This window comes from Puma concolor, chromosome B4 (genome assembly GCF_028749965.1).
Source record: "Puma concolor isolate L17-30 chromosome B4, mPumCon1.1.hap2, whole genome shotgun sequence".
In the NCBI taxonomy this organism is placed as follows: domain Eukaryota; kingdom Metazoa; phylum Chordata; class Mammalia; order Carnivora; family Felidae; genus Puma; species Puma concolor.
This window is the reverse complement of record NC_141673.1, coordinates 124,999,880-125,021,690: the sequence shown is the minus strand read 5'-3', so window position 1 is coordinate 125,021,690 and position 21,811 is coordinate 124,999,880. Positions and strand designations below refer to the sequence as shown.

The 21,811-nt window shown below is 37.0% G+C and overlaps 1 protein-coding gene across 2 annotated transcripts in view; it reads left to right on the top strand.

The window, feature by feature from the left end:
* MALRD1 (MAM and LDL receptor class A domain containing 1) overlaps positions 1 to 21,811 on the top strand; it is a 784,828-nt gene that overhangs the window by 592,554 nt on the left and 170,463 nt on the right. For both annotated transcript variants that reach the window (XM_086714806.1, XM_086714807.1), the window contains one exon: positions 21,435 to 21,636. In XM_086714806.1, the coding sequence (XP_086570932.1) occupies positions 21,435 to 21,636 (202 nt within the window). The remainder of the gene's footprint in view (positions 1 to 21,434; positions 21,637 to 21,811) is intronic.

Sequence of the window (21,811 nt, the reverse complement as noted above, 5' to 3'; positions counted from 1 at the left end):
AGGACATTCATCCCATTCATGGGGCCTCTACCCTAATGACCTAATTGCCTCCCCAAAACCCCACCTCCAAAAATCACAACATTGGGGTTTGGAGCTTTGATACATGAATTGGGGTTGGGGGGACATGTTCAGTCCGTAGCAAGAGTATTAAATTGTGGAATAATATAACCTCATTTGAAAGTTTAAAAGATCTGTCTGGCTGCTGTGTGGGAAGGGGTGGGGACTGGTGGGTGGGAGGAGGCCAGATGCAGCAGGGCAACAGGAGGCGAGTTAGAAGACGATTTCTTTTTTTTTTTTTTTTTTTTTTTTTCAACGTTTATTTATTTTTGGGACAGAGAGAGACAGAGCATGAACGGGGGAGGGGCAGAGAGAGAGGGAGACACAGAATCGGAAACAGGCTCCAGGCTCCGAGCCATCAGCCCAGAGCCCGAGTAGAAGACGATTTCTAGGAGTCCAGAGCAGAGAAGATGTGGCTTCATTTACAGTGAAGTCTAGGGATAAACTGGTAAGCAATTTCTACACATGATGAATATTTAGATCCTCACTGGCATAGATTATTTTCTAAATAAAACACGCTCTAATTTTATTAGTGTATTAATGAAGAGTAGCATATAAAGCCAAAGTAGATAAGACATGTACAGTCAATGAGATCAAGGTGAAATTCAATTATGATTTTTATTACATTTTAGGATAAAAAGTCAAACAATTCAGATTTATCCCAGCCTGCAAAGTTGGCAAAATAGCCTGCATAAAGAAGGCATGTGTTTTATAGAAACTAGGAATCCTGATCTAAAGGAGTAATATTTGGAATAGTAAATGGATAATATTCGGAAAAATAAAATGTTCATATAGACATCAGTGTTCTTTGATTCAAAGTCTTGGGAAATAAGAGAATAATAGTAAAACATACTTTATTTTCTAGGTCAGTTTTTTTCTGTCTTTCAGTTACCTACCTACGTACAAAATTAAAAGCACTCCTTAAAATGGTGCTGGTCACATTTTGATCCACATTGCTAATAGAGCCCTGAGTGAACCAGATAATTTCCCGTGAGATTACTTAGTTCCATTAGTTCAGCTTCCTAGCTTCTGGCTTGTTTTGAAATTTAGCTAATTCAGGTGAGTTATTTAATATCTACAAAAAGCAGTAAAGTTTGTCACAGGAAAAGAGAATTTCTTTAAAAATGACCGATATCCTTTTATTATTCCAAACTCATTTTTAAAGACACAGGAAGGAAATGAGGGAACTTTTGGAACTGATACTTTTCATAACATTTTTTGTCATTTACAGAAATTTCTAATTGCTCAGGGGGAAAAAATGAACTACTTCCTAAAACTTCCCTCAGCAATAACAGATGAATCAATACATCTGAATGGAGCTGATTGTTCATATTTCAGAGAAGTTAACCTACTGTGATAAGATGATCTTTACCTTAGAGTTGAGTTTTAGACCCAAATGATTTCTGCTAAAACCTATGGAAATTACCGTGTAGAAGTTCCACTCAGGAAACTATTGTTCTTGTGGGACCATGCTTGTGAATTTTGTCTTGTTTTGTTTTATTTTTTTTTAAATTTTTTTTAACGTGTATTTATTTTTGAGACAGAGAGAGACAGAGCATGAACGGGGGAGGGTCACAGAGAGAGGGAGACACAGAATCTGAAACAGGCTCCAGACTCTGAGCTGTCAGCACAGAGCCCGACACAGGGCTGGAACTCACGGACCATGAGATCATGACCTGAGCCGAAGTCGGACGCTCAACCGACTGAACCACCCAGGCGCCCCATGTCTTGTTTTGTTTTAATGTGACATTTAGCAAGATAGTAAAAGCAGAGGGGAAAAAAAAAAGACTGGGAAAAATATCAGATGGTTACTATGTGCCATACACTGAAGTCCTAGATAGATAGATAGATTAGATAGATCAATCTAATCTTCACAACCTCCAGTGAGGCAGATACTGACATTATGTACATTTTAACACAGGAGGAAAATGACATCAAGAAAGCTCCAGGAACTTGTGAAAGGTCATAGAGCTAGGAGATGGCAGGCCAGGGTGTCCCCAGATCCACTGGCTCCAATCTGCACTTTTAATTACTCTGCTACACTGCCTCTTAGAACTAGATGGTTACTTTTATGGTACATTTTATGCTCTATATTTTTATTATTAAAACTCATATTTTCAGGGCACCTGGTTGACTCAATTGGTTAAGTGTCCAACTTCGGCTCAGGTCATGATCTCACGGTTCATGGGTTGGAACCCTACATCGGGCTCTGTGCTGGCAGCTCAGAGCCTGGAGCCTCCTTCAGATTCTGTGTCTCCCTCTTTCTCTGCCCCTCCCCTGCTTGCACTGTCTATCTCTCTCAAACATTAAAAATGAACATTAAAAAACCCAAAGTGGGGCGCCTGGGTGGCGCAGTCGGTTAAGCGTCCGACTTCAGCCAGGTCACGATCTCGCGGTCCGTGAGTTCGAGCCCCGCGTCGGGCTCTGGGCTGATGGCTCGGAGCCTGGAGCCTGTTTCCGATTCTGTGTCTCCCTCTCTCTCTGCCCCTCCCCTGTTCATGCTCTGTCTCTCTCTGTCCCAAAAATAAATAAACGTTGAAAAAAAAAATTAAAAAAAAAAAAAAAAACCCAAAGTCATATTTTATTTCATACCAATAGTTATTCTCTAAAAGGTACTTTGCATATTTTCTAATTCTGCATATTGTAGTTTTCAGATTCAGTTTTCAATTCAGATTGAATTGCAAGTTTTACAAAAAAATGACATAATCGTTATTTAAATGGTCAGATGTGCCTCCTTAAATGTGTAGTGTGTGTGTGAGATGCCATGGGGGATGCCTAAGGTATTTGTCTTATGTATCATTTAATCCTTCTTTTCTGTTGTTTCTAGTGATTAACTTTTATTATTTAATTTTTATTTATTTTTGAGAGAGAGAGACAGTGTGAGCAGCGGAGGGGCAGAGTGAGGGAAACACAGAATCTGAAGCAGGCCCCAGGCTCTGAGCTGTCAGCACAGAGACTGATGCAGGGCTCAAACCCACCTACCGCGAGATCATGACCTGAGCAGAAGTTAGCCGCTTAACCAACTGAGTGAGCCACCCATGCGCCCTGAACCGTTGTATTTTTTTAACAATGTCCTCCCTGAGAATAGACTCAAGTGTCTTCCTATATAATATCAGTATCCTGTATTTTAATTTGATAGGTCTAATTGATTAGAAGAGAAAGGTAAGATTATATCCGTGTGCCAGGCATTTTGTTAGGTAGTTTACCACTTAGGCCCCTGTGATTGGGTACATATAGGAGAGTGGGTCAAACACACACGTGTTACCTCTCACATAGTAAGAATCACAGGCTTATGTGAACAGCCTAGCAAAGGTAGGCATGCAGATGTTTACAGCAATGATACTTTAAAAAAAAAATTAATGTTTATTCATTTTTGAGAGACAGAGTGTGAGCAGGGGAGGGGCAGAAATAGGGAGACACAGAATGTAGAATCTGAAGAAGGCTTCAGGCTCTGAGCTGTCGGCACAGAGCCGGATGCAGGGCTCGAACTCACAAGCCGTGAGATCATGACCTGAGCCAAAGTCGGACGCCCAACCGACTGAGCCACCCAGGTGCCCCAGCAATGATACTTTGACAGCTCTGTGCTGACTTGTGCTGTGTATCTTCCATTGTAGAATACAGAAAAATTAACTTTGGGATGGTAAAAACACTTGCCTAAGTTGCTATTAAATTATAAATGATGAGGCTGGAAAAGTACCACAGAGAATGCAATGGTTGACGCTTGAGAGATGGAGCTAATCTAAGCTGACCTTCAAATTAGACTTTCCCTTTAGAATATAATAAAAGCATCAAAAGAAGAGTGACCTCAAGTCAAAGAGCTGTGCTGCTAAATATTAAAATCAAGTCACAGTTTTAAGACAGAGATGTGGGAATTTGCCGAAGAAGGTATTTCTTACACCTGCCTACAAACGGACTCGGTGCAAAGTCACCTTGAGGAAGAACCAAAAGTCAGCTTTGCCTAGAAGTCTGAGTCCCAAGCTGAATATGACTTCTTAAAAAAAAAAATTAACATAGTCGAAGATAAAGCAACCTTCTTTTACATTTTTATTTTGAGAAAGCTGTCAATGTCTTACAGACTCTGATTTTAATGCTTTGCTTAGGAAGCCCTTTCCTGTCATAAAGTAACAAAATATTCTCATTAGTTTTGGTTATTACTACGTAATTTTGATTTCTAGACTTAACTAATTAAGCCACTTATAATTCATTTTGTGTATATATGGCGAGAGGTTAGAAGCTCATTTTTGTTTGAGAAGGTATATTACTTTGCCAGGGCTGCCTTAACAAAATACCACAGACTGGGTGATTTACGCAACAGAAATTTATTTTCTCACACTTCTGGAGGCTAGTGGTCCAAAATCAAGGTATAGGCAGGTTTGATTTCTTGAGTCCTCTCTCCTTGGCATACGGATGATTGCCTTCTAGACATGGCCTCATGTTGTGTTTCCTCTGTGTGTGTCCCCCATATGTCTTCCTGTGTCCAAATTTCCTCTTCTTATGAGGACACCAGCAAGATTAGATTAAGGCCCATCTTAATGGTCTCCTTTTAATGTACTCACCTCTTCAAAGGCCCTATCTGCAAATACAGTCATCTTTTAAAGTTCTGAGGTTTAGGGGTCAGTATATGAACTCTGTGTGGGGGCATATTCAGTCCTAACATGTTTTGCTCATACATTTCAGAAACTGCATGGGTGGTACACTTTTTTAGTTCCTAATTGAAAAAAAATGTGTATGTGTGTATGTGGTGATTTGATTGTTCTTGGTTCGAAATTAGTTTTTCTTAAGTAATTGAAGGCATTGCTGCAATGTATTCTAACATCCATTATCCACCTGCCTTATAGAAGACCAATGTCTGATTATTTCTCCTCCAGGATTTTTACATGTTTTACTTTTCTCTCAGGAAGTGGGTAAATATTCTTTTTATCCTTGGAGTTCATAAATCCCTACAGAAATTGGATGGGTCCTTATTTTTCATCTCAGGGAGATTTTCATCTGTAATTTATCTGATTATCTTCTTCTAGAAAAGTCTATGAAATACATGTGGAAAATTCTGTATCTATCCTTGCTAGCCCTTCATAAATATTCTCAAAGTTTCCTTGTCTTGGTTCTCTGGTATTGTGGACTTAGAAGGATCGCTTTGTTTCATTTTCCAATCTACTGTTTGGAATTTAATCTGCATTGATTCTGCTAGTCAGTTCTCTGAGGGTTTTCTTTTAGCAATAATTTTGTTAATTTCTAGGAACTCTAAATGCTTCTTTTTCATATCAGCCTGTTCTATTTTATAGAAATGCTGGATGCCCAAATATCGCAAGGAAATTAATGATATTTCTTTATTTTCTTTCCCATTTATTCTGTTAGCAGCCATCCTCATGGTGTTCAGTATTCTGTTGAATATAATGTCTCTCCTTAAGAATTTTTCTCAATTCTCAGGTTATTTACTATCAGTTTTCTGTTCCTATATGTAGATAAATCTAGGCTGAATACTATTACTGTATGTATTTTACTACCTCAGGCTCAGTAAGAAACTTTGTTCCCCGAGCAGGGAATACGTGTTCTGACTCAAGATCTCTGGTTTTTTGCTCTAGCGTAAAGGTGCACTGGTAACTTCTTTATTTGTTGGAGGAGGTAAAGTTCTTCATAGCAGTCATAAGAGACTATCATCTCACTTCTGGGGTCCCTTTGTCCCCTCGTGGAAACTCATGAGTGAGGTTACCCGCCCTGGGTGCTCTAGCTATGAATGCTAGAATCAACAGCTTCTCACACAAAGGGTTGACCTAGGTTTTTATTTATTTTTTATTTTTATTTTTTAACGTTTATTTATTTTTGAGACAGAGAGAGACAGAGCATGAACAGGGGAGGGGCAGAGAGAGAGGGAGACACAGAATCTGAAACGGGCTCCAGGCTCTGAGCTGTCAGCACAGAGCCCCACGTGGGGCTCGAACTCACGGACCGTGAGATCATGACCTGAGCCGAAGTCGGACGCTTAACTGACTGAGCCACCCAGGCGCCCCAATCTAGGTTTTAGAAAGTTCTTTGATTAATTTGGTGACACATGCACAGCTCCTTCAATTTGTTCTCCACCAGTTCGGGTTATTCTGAATTTCTGCTGGGAACACTTTCTTGTTCATCTTTATTTCACCTATGTGTTTGTAAGTGTCTCAATTTTGTGTATTTTTATCAGTTTCCCTTTGATTTAATTTTTTTTTTTTTTACATTTATTTATTTTTGAGAAACAGAGTGAGACAAAGCGTGAGCAGGGGAGGGGCAGAGAGAGAAGGAGACACAGAATCTGGAGCAGGCTCCAGGCTCTGAGCAGGAGGTCAGCACAGAGCCTGATGCGGGGCTCGAACCCACCAACTGTGAGATCATGACCTGAGCTGAAGTCGGACGCTCAACTGACTGAGCCATCCAGGTGCCCCCAGTTTCCCGTTGGTTTAAAACTTGCAGAAAGTCATTAAAAAACTAATTTTTTTTTTGTATATTGGTACCTGTACCCATGATTTTCCAGTGGTTCTGTGGATTTATTTCAGGATTTTTCCTGTCTTTGTGGTGGAATATTTTTGAGGAATATAAGGTAAATATATGTTTTCAGTGAGCCATCAGAACCAGAGACCATTTTTTTTCATATATTTACAATTTTGCAGAATACTCTAAAAGTAAATCAGGTCACAGTTCCATTTTTTTGCTCTTTGCTGTTCTGCAGGGTAAATTCTCCTTCACTTTGAGAGAAGTTATTTGGAAAGCATTTTGAAGTTGATCTGTACAGTGATACTGTTAGGTGAGAAAAACATGTGTGAGTATCAGCCTAATATTGAATGCCACCCAGGTCATTCTGCTATTAAGAAACATTTGGTTGGTTCTTTATTTCTGATTACTCCTAAATAGTCTGCCCCTTGCAAAGAAAGTGAAGTTAATGTTGTAGAACTACATACAAATCAGCCATTTCAATTGCTACATGGATAGTAGCTGTAATTTTTCTCAGCAAATCCTTCTCTGATATAGCCTGTGCTGTTTATTGAAAACTGAGTGATTTTCAGGAAAAGTAATCAACTGGAATATAGGAAACCTGTGTCCCAGACCCAGCTTTCTAAGTTACTAATGACTGGAAACTTAGAATATTTCCAAAACTCTCTGGTTCTTGTTCCCTTTATTTAAAGTGCTTTTGTAAAAGATCTGAAAAACCTGAAATTGCATCCTGAAATCATTTTTTTCAAATTCCACGAAAGAGTATCAGCTTTTCATAATGAAGTCATCCAGTTAACATTCTCTTTAACATACTTATCCTGATACATTAAATCTTTTTTTAGAATAGGCAAAATAGGGTATTTAATAGCACACACATGAATAATAAATCATAAAAAGGAAGGGTACTTACTTTATATACATTATTTTAATTTGTACTTATCAAATAAGGATTAATATTTCTTCTGCTTAATAGAGAAGAAATCAAATGAAAGAGATTAAATAATTCAGCCTAAGACATCCAATTAGTATTGGCATGGCCAGGATTAGAATCGGGTTCTAGCCCCTGATCATAATAAGAAGGTTCAGCCTTCTTATTGCTAGGTAACTTAAACACTAAAGCAAGGCTTCATGCTTTTTAAATATGAAATAGATGACCAGAAATGCCTCCCTATAGCATAAATAATCACCAACCAATTTTGGGTAGTCCTTTTGAATTTTAACAAGGACTCCATGTGAATGAAGTTATTTTATTTTCTTTGAGATATTAGATAATAGGCTGGGGTTCTGTATCTCCTATCTCAAATGAGAAAGACAAAGAGAAAAGAGTGGTATGTTTCTTCAACTTTTAAAGACAGAGCTGAAATGCAGGTAGTTCTTCAATTTAAATTCTGATTGTTCCAAGTTTTTTTTTTGGGGGGGGGGGTTGTTCATTGTTGTTGTTGTTGTTCATTTTTTAGCCACTCATTCCTCTACTTAACCTATGGTAAATTCCATGTTTTAAGACACCATAAGTTATTTATAACTCAGTGACCTCCAAGCCCAAAAAGCTGTGGTGATGTTTTTCTGTGAGCAAGCAATTATTTGTAAACTTAGTGATGAGAACATTGGTAACTGTCAGTGCAGTACCTGAAAAATCTTGGTTCTTATAAGTAGATATATTTCTTTTTCAGATAAAATAGTGAATCTGCTAAGGTAGAAACTGCACAATGAGAAACATGGGATTCTGCTTCCATCACTGACTAGTGAGTCAGGCGTTCTCCCTGGTCCCCTCTGAAGTTATTGACTAGCAAGTCTCTGAAATGGCTTTCCAACCCTAAAGTTCTTAAATCTTGAACTTTTCTATTCTTTCATTTTTAGCAAATGTTTACTGAGCACTTGCTATGTACAGGACAGTATTCTAGGCATACCTAAGTAAACAAAACAAATTCCCTGCCCCAAGAGGATATGCTATGATGAGGAGACAGACATTAAACAGGAAATGTGATAAATAAGTAGGTTGGGTAGTCTTTGAAAAGACCATGTAACAAAAGTGTGGCCAAGTAAGAGGATTGGTAGAGCTGGGTATAGTCAGAGGGGGCCACACTGAGAATGTAAATTTTGACCCAACTCTTGAAAGAGACCAGGGAGTGAGCCATGCAAATATGGGGGCCGAGATGGGAGAACATTTCAAACAGAGAGAGAGAGTAAAAAAAACCAACAGTGCAACACTCCAAGTTGGGAGTGTCCCTGGTGTTTAGGAGGAGTGGCCAGGGATCCTCATGGAGAGAGTAGTGAGATGTGGAAGAAGGGGTGGGGCAGAGAGAGCTTGAAGAGATTTTGATACCATTGGAAGGACATTTTTATTACCTGTGTCGTGAGGCCCAGTTCTAGAAAACTGCTAGCTTAACATACCTGCTACCTTGATCAGGGGAATCTGCCTCTGATCAGGCAAAGATGCTTGGTTTCTTTAGAGGAAATTGGGGTAAGTAGTTGACCTTTGTAAGGTGAGAGATTGTGTGCCACCTGACTTTTTTAAATGTCTAATACTGGAAGTAGAAAGCTTGATGGAATGAGACAAGGGAGAAAAGAGAGAGCGAATGTGTTTAGAAGACCAAGTGACCATTTGAATAGTGCTTAATTGGTGTTGAAATGAATGAGACATTTATCTTTTTCCAATAAAATAGGTAAATGAGTGGGGGCATCTGGTGGCTCAGTCAGTTAAGTTTCTGACTTTGGCTCAGGTCATGATATCACATTTCATGAGTTCAAGCCCCACATCAGGCTCTCTGCTGTGAGCACAGAGCCAGCTTCAGATCCTCTGTCCCTGTCTCTCTCTCTCTCTCTCTCTCTCTCTCTCTGCCCCTCCCCTGCTCTTGTTCTCTCTGTCAAAAATAAATAAACCTTTCAAAACTAGGCAATTGAGTGAATTAAAGAAAATAAGGAAAATTCCATATTAGCTCCATAATTTCTATACTGTGTATAGTTGTATTTTTTAGTATTTTTTAAATTAATACTTTATTTTTTAGCAGTTTTAGGTTTACAGAGAAAATGAGCAGAATGCACACAGTTCCCATATACCTCCCACATCAAGTTTCCATGATTATTAATATTTTACATTACTTTGGCACACTTTTTTGTAATTGAGGAGTCAGTATTATTATTTATTTATTATTATTTTTTTTAATTTTAATGTTCATTTGAGAGAGGAAAAAAAATGCGAGTGGGGGAGGGGCAGAGAGCGAGGGAGACACGGAATCTGAGGCAGGCTCCAGGCTCTGAGCTGTCAGCACAGAGCCCGACGCAGGGCTCAAACCCATGACTGTGAGATCATGACCTGAGCCGAAGTCGGAGGCTCAACTGAGGCCCCCAGGTGCCCCTTAGGACTTTATTATTAAAGTCTGTAGAGTACATTAGGGCTTACTCCTGGTGTTGTACATTCTACAGATTTTCACATATGTGTAATGACCTATAGCTACAATATTATACACTATAGTTTCATTGCCCTGAATATTCCCTATGCTCAACCTATTCACCCACCCCCTCCCTCCCTCCCTCCCTCTCCCACGTCCCTGGCAATCACTGATCTTCCTTACTATGTCTATAGTTTTACATGTTCCAGAAATTTATAAAGTTAGAATTACCCTTGAAACTTTATTTGCCCCACCATGTTGGTGTGGTGGACAGGGTGTGGGGGACATTTTCCAGACACAGGGGTCCTACTGAGCGTATTCTCCCCCTTGTTGCTGTTAACCCCACATCACCCAGGCCTCCACCTCCCCAGGGAGTCTCCAAGACATTTGACCCTTTGTGTCCCTGTACTCCTGGAACAACTGTTCCATAGTCTAGGAAACCACAGGGAAAATGTCCCCTGGCTTCAAGGAGTGAGGAGATAGAGTGAAGAGAATGAACACTATGAGAACTGAGGCCCATGCCAGCCCTGCCCGTATTCTAGGTCTCTAGGGCAGAACTGGATCTGAAGCCCATCAACAGGTGCGGAGGCTGGTCCTGGCCTCTTACCCATTAGGCTTTGTTTTCCTGTCCCTCTGTCTGTCTGCTTATCTGTCTGGACTATTCCTGTCTGTTTGTCTATTACTGGGAAGCTCATTACTACAAGCCCTGACATCGACCCACTCTGTTCCATACTATTATCCATAAACTTGTCTCTTACTCGAAAACTAAAACCAGCAAAACCAGAAACAACAACAACAACAACCCCCCCCCCCCACACACACACACAAACCAAAACCAAAACCCAAGGTCACCTAGATTTTGTCCTACATTACCTCTAGAAGTTTTATAGCCTTTTCCAGTTAGTTTCTTTCACTTAGAAATATACAGTTAAGTTCCCTCATGTCTTTGTGTGGCTTGATAGCTCATTTTTCTTTTATCCCTAAGTAAGATTTCATTGTACACATGCACCAGTGTTTGTTGGCCCATTTACCTATTGAACCTCTTGGTTGCTTCCAAGTTTTGACAATTGTAAATAAAGCTTCTCTAATCATTCAGGAGCAATTTCTTGTATGGATGTGAGTTTTCAACTCCTCTGGGAGCAGAATTGCTAGATCATATGGTAGGAGTATGTTCAATTTTGTGAGGAATTGTAAAATTGGCTCCTAAGGTATTTATACCATTTTGCATCCCCATCCACAATGATAAAAAGTTCTTTGCTGGGATTTGATGTTTCCGGTGATTTGGATTTTGGCTGTCCTCATAGGTGTTTTAGCTGTTTTAACTTGTATTTCCCTGATGATATCTGATGTTGAGTGTTTCTCCTCTGCTTTTTTGCCATCTATATTGCTGCTTTGGTGAAGTGTCTGTTCAGGTTTTTGTCCCTTTTGTAATTGGGTTGTTTGTTTTCTTATTTTTGAGTTATAAGAGTTTAGTATTTTGGATCTAGGCCTTTATTAGATTTGTATTTTAAAATATTTTCTTCAGTTTTTGTGTTGTCTCTTCATTGTTATAAGGGTGTCCTTAACAGAGGAGAAGTTTTTAATTGCTTTTTTAAATGTTTGTTTGTTTATTTATTTAGAGAGCATGTGTGAGTGGGGGAGGGCCAGAGAGAGAGGGAGAGAGAGAATCCCAAGCAGGCTCCCTGCTGACGCAGGGCTCTATCTCACAAACACTGAGATGGAGACCTGAGCTGAGATGAAGTGTCAGATGCTCAACCAACTAAGCCACCCAGGCACCTCAGAAGTTTTTAATTTCAGTGAGGTTCGCCTTACCAATGTTTTCACTCATAGATCATGATACTGGTTTTATAGCTAAGTCATCTCACAACCCAAGACCACACAGAATTTTCTCCTATATAATCTCTTAGTATTTTTATAGTTTGCCAGTGGACATTGAAGTCTGTAAGCCATTTTTTAATTAATTTGGGTGAGATATGGAAGTTCTGTATCTAGGATTGCCTTTTTTGCAATTGGAATAAGTTGTTTGGATATCATGTGTTGAAAATACTAATCCTCCTCATTGAGTTGCCTTTGTTCCTTTATCAAAAATCAGTTGACTATATGTGGGTCTGTGCCCAGGCTGCCTTTTCGGTTCTGTTGATCAATTCATCTGTTCTTTCTCCAGTCCACCTTGCCTTGATTACTGTAGCTTTAAAATGTCTTGCAGTCGGGTAGTATCAGTTCTCTGACTTTGTTTCTTCTTCTCCAATATTGTATTGGCTGTTGTATGTCTTTTGTCTTTCCTTGTAAACTTTAAAAGAGTTTGACAGACGCCTCACACTTACTTGCTGAGGTTTTGACTGGGATTTTAATCTATATATCAAGTTGAGAACTTACATCTTGACAATATTGAGGCTGCCTCATGGAATATCATGCATTTATTTAGACCTTCCATGTTCTTTTCATTAGTTTTATAATGCTCTTCATATGAATCATGTACTTTTGTGCTAATATAAATAGTATTGTGTTTTTAATTTCAATTCCAATTGTTCATTGCTGGATTATAAGAAAATCAATGACTTTTGTATATTAACCTTGTATCCTTCAACCTTGCTTTATTATAAATTACTTAGTAGTTTTAGGAGTTTTTTTGTTGTTATTGATTCTGTGGGATTTTCTATATAGTCAATCATGTCACTTGCACACAAAGGCATTTTTATTTGTTCATGATCAGTATATCTTTTTTTTTCTTATTGCATTAGCTAGAACTTCCAGTACAGTGTTGAATGGAAGCAGTGAAGGCACTTGTTTTTGCTTGTTCCCTGATCTTAGCAGGAGAGTGTATAGTTTCTCACAATGAAGAATGGGGTTTCTCTAGGTTCTTTAAAGATGTTCTTTATCAAGTTGAGGAAGCTTCTTTCCTTTTTCTAGTTTCCTAAGAGTTGTTATCATGAATAGGTATAGGATTTTGTCATCTGCTTCTTGTGCATCTATCAATATTATTATATGACTTTTCTTCTATAACCTGCTGACATAATAGATTACATTAATTGATTTTCCAATGTTTGTCAGCCTAGCATACCTGGAATAAATCTCGCCTAATGTTATTTATGATTTTTTTACACAATACTTGACTCAGTTTGCCAATATTTTGGTGAAATTTTTGAATCTATATGAGATCTTGGTGTATAGGTTTTATTTCTAGTGATGTCTTTGCCTGGTTTTGATGTTAGGGTAAAACTGCCCTCATAGAATGAATATGGAAATGTTTCCTTTGCTTCTGTTTTGGGGTTGTGATCGTAGATAATTGGTATAATTTCTTAAATGTGTGGTAGAATTCACCAATGAATCTGTCTGGGCTTGGTGATTTCTCTTTAAATAATTCATTTCATTTCTTTAATATTATAGGCCTAATCAGATTATCTATTCGTCCTTGTGTGAAATTTGATAAGATATGCCTTTTCAAGGAATTAGTACATTTCATCTAGTTTATCAAATTTGTGGACATAGAGTTGTTAATAATCCTTTCTTATCTTTTTACAGGATCAGTAAAGACAGCTCCCCTTTCATTTCTGATATTTATTTTTGCATCTTCTTTTTCTTGCTTAGGTAGCCTGACTAGAAGTTTTATCACTCTTTTCAAAGAAGCAGCTCAGATGCTTGATTTTAGATCTTTCTTCCTTTCTACTACCTGCATTTAATTCTATAAAATGACCCCGTAAGCATTGTTTCACTGTGTCCCACAAATTTTAATTAATTTTACTTCCATTTTCATTTAGTTTGAAATAATTTTAGGTTTTTTTTTCTTGTAATTTCTTCTTTAACCCATGTGTTATTAAGAAGTATGTTGTGTAATCTCCGAGTAGATTTGGGTTTCCCAGCTATTTTCCTGTTACTGTTTTCTAGTTAAACTCCGCTGTGATCTGAGATCATATATTGTATGATTTCTATTCTTTTAAATTTACTACAGTGTATTTGATTGCTCAGAATGTCATCAGTCTTTCTGAGTGTTCCCCGTGAATTTTAGAGGAATATGAGTTCTGCTGTTGCTGAAGTATTCTACAAACGTAAAGTTGACGGATACTGCTCAGTTCAGCTATAACCTTACTGATTTGCTGCCTCTTGATCTGATTGCTGATAGAGGGATGTTGAAGTCTCCAACTGTATGAGTGGATTAACCTATTTCTCCTTGTAGTTCTTCCAGTTTTTGCCTCAGGTATTTGATGTGCTATTAGCTGCATACACATTTAGGACTGTTAGGTCTTCATAGAGATTTGTCCACTGTCTTCGTTATGTTATACCCTGTTTGTCCCTGATAATTTTCCTTTCTCTGAATTTGCTCTGTCCAAAGTTAAGATAGGTTTTCCAGCTTTGTTTTCATTAATATTAGCATGGTGTATCTTTATCCCTTTACTTTTCATCTATCTGTGCCTTGATACCTGGGTTTCTTATAGAAAACATATAGTTGGGTCTTTTTTTAAAATTCACTATAACAATCCCTTTTAATTGGTATATTTAGAAAACTAACATTTAAAGTGATTATTCATACTTGGCTTAATATCTAGCGTATTTGTTTCTCTTTTATACTGGGAGATGTTGTTCTTTCTTTTCTTTCCTTTGCCTCTTTTCTTTTCTTTTCTTTCTTTCTTTCTTTCTTTCTTTCTTTCTTTCTTTCTTTCTTTTTCTTTCTCATCCTCCACTCTGTTTTGCTTTTGTCTTAATTGAGCATTTTATAGGATTCCTTTTTTTTCTCTTTTCATAGCATATCAGTTATACTTTTTAACTTTTTTTAAATTTTTGGCCCATGAGTTTGCAGTATGCATTTACCCTTGTAAATCTAGGTCCACTTTCAAATAGCACTATGCCACTTTATAGGTAGTGTAAGTACATTATAAACAATATTCTCAAGTCCTCCTTTCCATCTCCTAGATATGCTGCCATTCATTTATTTCACTTATGTCAAAACTAAAATCACTGAATACAATATTGCTATTATTATTTTGAACAATCTCTTACTTATTAGATCAATTAATAATAAAAAATAAACTATTTTATTAACTTCGTATATTCCTCTCTAACATCCTTCTTTATGTAGATCTGATTTTCTGACTGATATCACTTTCCTCCTCTCTAAAGAATTTATTTTAACTTTACTTGCAAGGCAAGTGTACTAATGAAAAATTGCTTTAACTCATGTTTGAGAAAAATTTTAGTTCTTCTTTATTTTGACAAATAATTTTATTGGATAGAGAATTCTAATTTGGAGTCTCTCTCTCTCTCTCTCTCTCTCTCTCTCTCTCTTTCAGTGTTTTAAATATTTTATTCCACTGTGTTTTTGTTTGCATGGCTCTAAAGAGAATTTGATGTAATTCTTATCCTTGCTTCTCTATAAGTAAGGTATTCCCCCACAACCTGGCTTCTTTCAAGATTTTCACTTTTGTCTTTGATATCTGCAGTTTTAATGTCATATGACCAGGTGTAGACAAATATTTGGTGTTCAGAAATCTTCCAGGATCTATGGTTTGGGATTTGTCATTAATTTTGGGAAAGCATCATTCATTATCATTTGAAATATTTCTTCTTTTCTTTCTCTTTCTTCTCCTTTTGGTATTTACATTATGCATATTATACCTTTTGTAACCATTCCACAGTTCTTAGGTATTCTGTTCCATTTTTTTCAGTCTTTTTTTTTTTTGTTTGCATTTCAGATTTGGTGGTTTCTCTTGACATACCTTCAAGCTTACTGATTCTTTCCCGTGTGCAGTCTATTGATGAACCCATCAAAGGCATGCTTAATTTCTTTTAGTGTTTTTATTTATTTCCAGTATTTCCTTTTGATTGCTTCTTAGAGTTTCCATCTCTCTGTTTATACTATCCATCTATTTTTGCCTACTGTCTACTTTTTCCATTAGAGCCCTTATCTTATTGATACTTGTATTACTTCCCTGCTTGATAATTCCCATGTCCTTAGTATATCTAAACCAGTTTCTGATGCTTGCTCTGTCTATTCAAACTGTGTTTTTTGTCTTTTTTGACAGACTGCCATGATGTACTGGGTAGAAGGAATTAGGCCTTTTATGTGAGGTTTTATGTGTATCTGGCTAGAGGTTAGGATATGTTTACTCTCTGTTGTAACTATAGATGTCAGTTATAATTTCCTCTGTTGTTTTTGTTTTTGTCTTCCCTGTTATCTTGGGGTTCCCAGAGAGATTTATTTCTAAACAAGGCCTTCAGTGTGCTATTATTTCATTGTATTTCCCTGTTCTTACACAGAAGCCCTCCTCATGTGTTGGTAAGTTTGGAGCCTATGATTAGGTCTCAGTGAGTCCTTTAGTGTCTGTGGGTTGTATCCTTCACAATTGCTTTTCCAGTTTTTGGTTTGTTTGTTTGTTTGTTTGTTTGTGTTTCCACTCCTGATGTAAGACAAGAAGGGTAGACACGGCTGGAATTTCTCTTTCCCCACTTGGAACGGTACCAGGAGTTGGAATTAGGTATTTTCTTTTCTCCAGTGAGGTTGTTTTCTTTAAGTAGTTTGTCTTAAGGGCAGGTCTTGCCAGGAAGGACAGAATGCTTTGTGTATATTTCAAAATGGCTACTCTTCCTCTTTATTTGCCAAAATTTTCTCTGATTTTCAATGTGAGAGACTGGTGGGGCTCCTAGAAGTCAAGTTCACAAAAGTGTGGGATCCCTTCAAGAATGTTTGACTTTGAAACTTATCCATAGCGACAAGTCCAGCAATTCATCAATTTCAATCCAGGTTCTCCTACCCTACTACTAGTTCCCACAGGAGTTTTTTTGCCTGGGCTTCTGCCCTGGTAAGTTGTGATTCTTTGTGTCTGCCTATTTTTCTCCCCAAATTGGGGGGCAGTGGTCATGATTACTCTGTGACAATAATTATCTGATGGATCTGAGAACAATTGTTGTTTTTCAGCTCAGCCTTTTCCCTGTTGCAAAGACTGGAATGATGATTTCTAATCTCCTTACATGCTATATGGAGGACTGTAAGTCTGTGCTGTGTACGACTAATGGATTGTTTAATATCTCTCTACAACTCGAATCCAGATTTGTAGAGGGCAGTCAATAGGCCCACATGTGTAGTAGGCTTCACATAACATAATGTATGTGAATGTACTAAATTCTCATTAATATGGATTATTTCTATCTTGAATTAAATGAGTTTATAGCCTATAACTTCTTTTTGAGGCAAATTTCTTCTTTCATTGCTTTTGATTTTTTCTTTCTTCTATTATATAAATTAAAGTGTTTGCAAATGAATCAAGAGAAACTGCACTGATATGGATTAAGTGTAGCTCAGTTCACTGCTTTGTGCTATCAGTGGTGATTAATGAACAGACATCTAGCAGAATAGCTGGGAATTACTGGGACCATGTATAGGCAAGGTTTCATCTTACTTATGCATTTCATGCACTAATTTCAATAAGATAAATATATAGTGAAATAGATAAATTGTTTCTAATATCCAGAAGTGTCCATTAAGAGAGTTTAAGTCAGCATCAGCCTACCTTCTGTGTTGTAGGCCCTTAGAGATTTTGACTGGCTTCAGGAGAGGAACTTCAGGAAAATCTACTATTCAGACTCTTCCAATTTTTTTACCTGGAAAACCTACATACTCGGACATTATCGAAATAGCTTCTCTCTCATTTCCATACTGTCCTGTAATTTAATTATTAACACTCATATTTTCTATTACCTCTTTATATCTGTTGATATTTTCCTCCAAAGGTATGCTTGTCCTAAGTAAATGTGGAGGAGTTTCCTCCTCAAAAAACTTAACATAAATTTAATGGGATATTATTATAATATTTGTATGTATATGACACATAATTCTATTCTGTGTTTTGATATAGCAAGTTCTCTTCAAGTTTTCCCTGCCCTGTATCATAAATAGTTTCAGTTATGACATCATCTTTGAATATAATATAATCTTGATTGTAATGTCTAAACATAATGTGCTTATATATTTCTTTGAGTCCATTTTGTTTTGTGATAAAAATCATGATAAAATGTTTTATAACGTATAATGTTGACTATTATGATATCAATGGGTAAGCATCCAACCAAAATTTAGAATATCAAAATAGAAGTAGCCAAATTATTTGTCCAGTTGCAGATTTGAGAAGCTATTTCAAACAGTAAGTTATTATTGCAACATAGATTGTTTTTCAGTAAAATATGTGTGATAAAATATAAAATTAGGAACAAATTAAACTATTTTTCAAGGATATTAGCCATTCTACTTTTTCAAAGAAGTAAATGTTTTTAAAAAAAATTAAGTTTATTTATTTAGAAAGAGTGTGTGCATGTGCATGCACACTAGTGGTTCAGGAGCACAGAGAGAGAGGGTGAGAGAGATCCCAAGCAGTCTCTGAGCTGATCAGAGCCCGATATGGGGCTCGATCTCAGGAACCATGAAACCATGACCTGAACCAAAATCGAGAGTTGGACACTTAACTGACTGAGCCATGCAGGTGCCCCTAAAAAGTTTTTTAAACATAATTATTTTGCTGATGGTTATCACAACAATTTTTCTGGACAGTGAACATTATTTTCATTGAAAGACAGAAACACATAATGTTATCCTTTTGTGGGTTTCTCATTGGCCATATTAAAAAAAATCACTATCTGGAATCTTTACATGATCCTCTTACTTTTACCATTGGCCATTGTGGCTACAGAAACACTGGACATAACATGTAATTATTCAATTTAATAATACATGTTACAATTGAAACAGCCCATGAGGTTGTCAAAAAGTCTCACTGGCATTAAATAATGAATTGGTGAAATTGCTCAGAATTAATGTGGACTAGACTAGGGTGAAATAATGAGATGACACGGGTTGAAGTTTATTGGAGAGTTGATAGGCTTGATGGGGCACAGGGGGAGGGAGAACAGGCAGGGATGTGGTGGTGGATTTGGGAGAAGCAGAGCAAAAGAAGGATGGAGGAAATGGAATTTGGCATGAGCATGTAAGATCAACTGAAGATTAAGAAGACTGAAAGCAGAGAGAAAAATGAGGTGAAAAACAATAAAAATAGATATATTAATAAAATACATTTATACTAGGGTTTTGAAAAACAGGAAGTATTGGGTTTTATTTTCATGTAATTTGATCTTCTAAATTGTTTTTTCCAGAAAAAGAGTTACAAAATAAATAAAATAAAACCATCCCCTTTTAAATCTTTGTGATGTAACCTAGGATTTATGAAGAAAAAAAAAAGAGAGAGGGAGACTGAGACAGTTCAATGTAGGTTGATTTTGTAAAGTTGTCCTGTTATTATATTGAATTGGAAGCTTCTTACCTTTTTAATTCTTTTTAAAAATTTTAATTTAATTTTAGAAATAGGTACCCACCAGATCCTTGAACTGAATGCTCTTTGGGATGAGTGTTTGCTTATGTGTGAGATGGGAAACACTCAAATGACCCAAATTCCTTTCATATTGACTCAGCTTATTTCGCTTATTGAGGAATCAATATAAAAAGTGATTTTTTTGCTAGAAAATGTGTGCTTTTCCACACTTGTTGGTGTTAGATCTCACTTTTCATGTTTCCTAACCTTGGGCAATTTTTTCTGTTTTTCTTTGTCTATGACCATCTTGGTGTATTTTTTATTGATTTAGCTTCCATTAAGAGGTGGATTTTTTTTAAACTTAAATCTGAGTTGGTTAACATACAGTGTTATGGGGCGCCTGGGTGGCGCAGTCGGTTAAGCGTCCGACTTCAGCCAGGTCACGATCTCGCCGTCCGGGAGTTAGAGCCCTGCGTCAGGCTCTGGGCTGACACATACAGTGTTATAATGATTTCAGGAATAGAATTTAGTGATTCGTCACTTACATGTAACACCAGTGCTCATCCCAGCAAGTGCCCTCCTTAACGTCCATCTCCCTTTTAGCCCATCCCCCCCACCCGACACCTCACCAGCAGCCCTCAATTTGTTCTCTGTATTTGAGAGTCCCTTAAGGTCTGTCTCCCTCTCTGTTTTTATTTTATTTTTGCTTCCCTTCCCCCATGTTCATATGTTTTGTTTCTTAAGTTCCACATATGAGTGAAATCATATGATATTTGTCTTTCTCTGACTTATTTTGCTTAGCATAATATACTTTGGCTCCATCCATGTCATTGCAAATGGCAAGATTTCATTCTTTCGGATCACTGACTAATATTACATTGTGTATGTATATATATAGCACATTTTCTTTATCCATTCATCAGTCGATGAACATTTGGGCTCTTTCCATACTTTGGCTCTTGTCAGTAGTGCTGCTATACATGTCAGGGTGCGTGTGCCCCTTCGAATCAGCATTTTTGTATCCTTTGGATAAATATCTATGGATTTCTGACTTAGACTTTTTGTAATAGTGAACATTAGCAGCATGCTAATTTCTGACTCTAGATTATTTAGTGGCTCTTGGGAATATTTGTGGAATGCCAGTATTAACATTACATGCAACAGAATGGGTGGTATCATTTTTTCCTGGTAGTATAAAATTTGGATAAACTTTTATAGGAGAAATTATCTTTAGATAAATTTTGATCTTAAGAGAGAAAGTAAGACTTTTTTAGTAGGGAGGAATGTCATTGGACAAAAACACCTTTGCGATAGAAGAAAATTACTGTCCGTGGGTTTTCTTTCCTCTGGGTCATATTTTTTTCCCGTGTAAAAGAAAGAGTTGTGTAAGTGATTATTAAATTCTATTACAAACTATAATATATATAACTATCATTTCCAGGGACATGATAACTGAAAGTTAGGTACAAAAAGGTAATACAGAAAAATATGTTTACAACCTTACTTGTTTTTATTGTTGTTTAAAATACAGATTTTTTTGAAGAACACTAGGAAGTGGCATTTTTTGTTTTGTTTTGAATTGTTTTTACAGTTTAAAAAGATTATTGGGACTTGGCAAGGTGGTTGGTTTTAAAGCTAACTTTATTTCTATTTCACTTTTTATTTGTTAAATATATTAGTCCTTGCACTTAAAAAAAAAGGTCTTAGATACTGATGTTAGTTAATTCAGGAAGATTTCCTGTTTGTGAAAATAATATGTTCTGCACATTGTTTTGGCTTCTGAAATGCGTATGTATATGTACACACACACAGGTACATATACATAAATATGTATACGATCATCTTCACTTACTGTAAGCGTTCTCTTCTTTTAAAACAACCTCAGTGAAACATGGACGAAGTCCTTTAGCAATGAGAAATTCTAGTTTAATATTTTCTCCAGCTCTTATAGATTCTTAAGATAGTTTAGGTTTTGGCCATACCTAATATGATACACGGAAATTGACATGACAACACCAAACCAAACGAAGGTCTAACAACTTAAAGAAAACACAACTCACTTTGTAATCCCCTTATGTACAGATAGAAATATCATAGTCAAGGTGTTGTGTTGTCACGTTGCCAGACTCCATTCTTTCATTAAACCAGGATGCCATATACGTACAACATGCAAACCATAAAGAGTTGCCTTTTCTTTTCTTTCTTTCTTTTTTTTTTTTTTCCATCCCATTATTAGGTATATACCATTGAGGAATCTGGGCTGAACATCCTGGTGTGGTCAGTGATTGGAGATAAAAGAACTGGTTGGATGTATGGATATGTACCGCTCTCTAGTAACAGTGCATTTAAAGTGGCATTTGAAGCTGATTTGGCTGGAAGTGAAGACGTTTTTATAGCCCTTGATGACATCTCTTTCACCCCAGAATGTGTCTTTGGAGGTGAGTAGTTTCGTCAGTAGATGGGATGTGCAAGTGTTGTTTTTACTATGTAAAAATAGAAGAATTGGGAATTCCTGATGAATAACATTTGTGTCCAGGTACAGTACCATTCGTCCGTTGAAGGAAGAACAAAATATGTTGTAGGAGGTAAAGTTTTTCTGGCAATGAGCTTAAC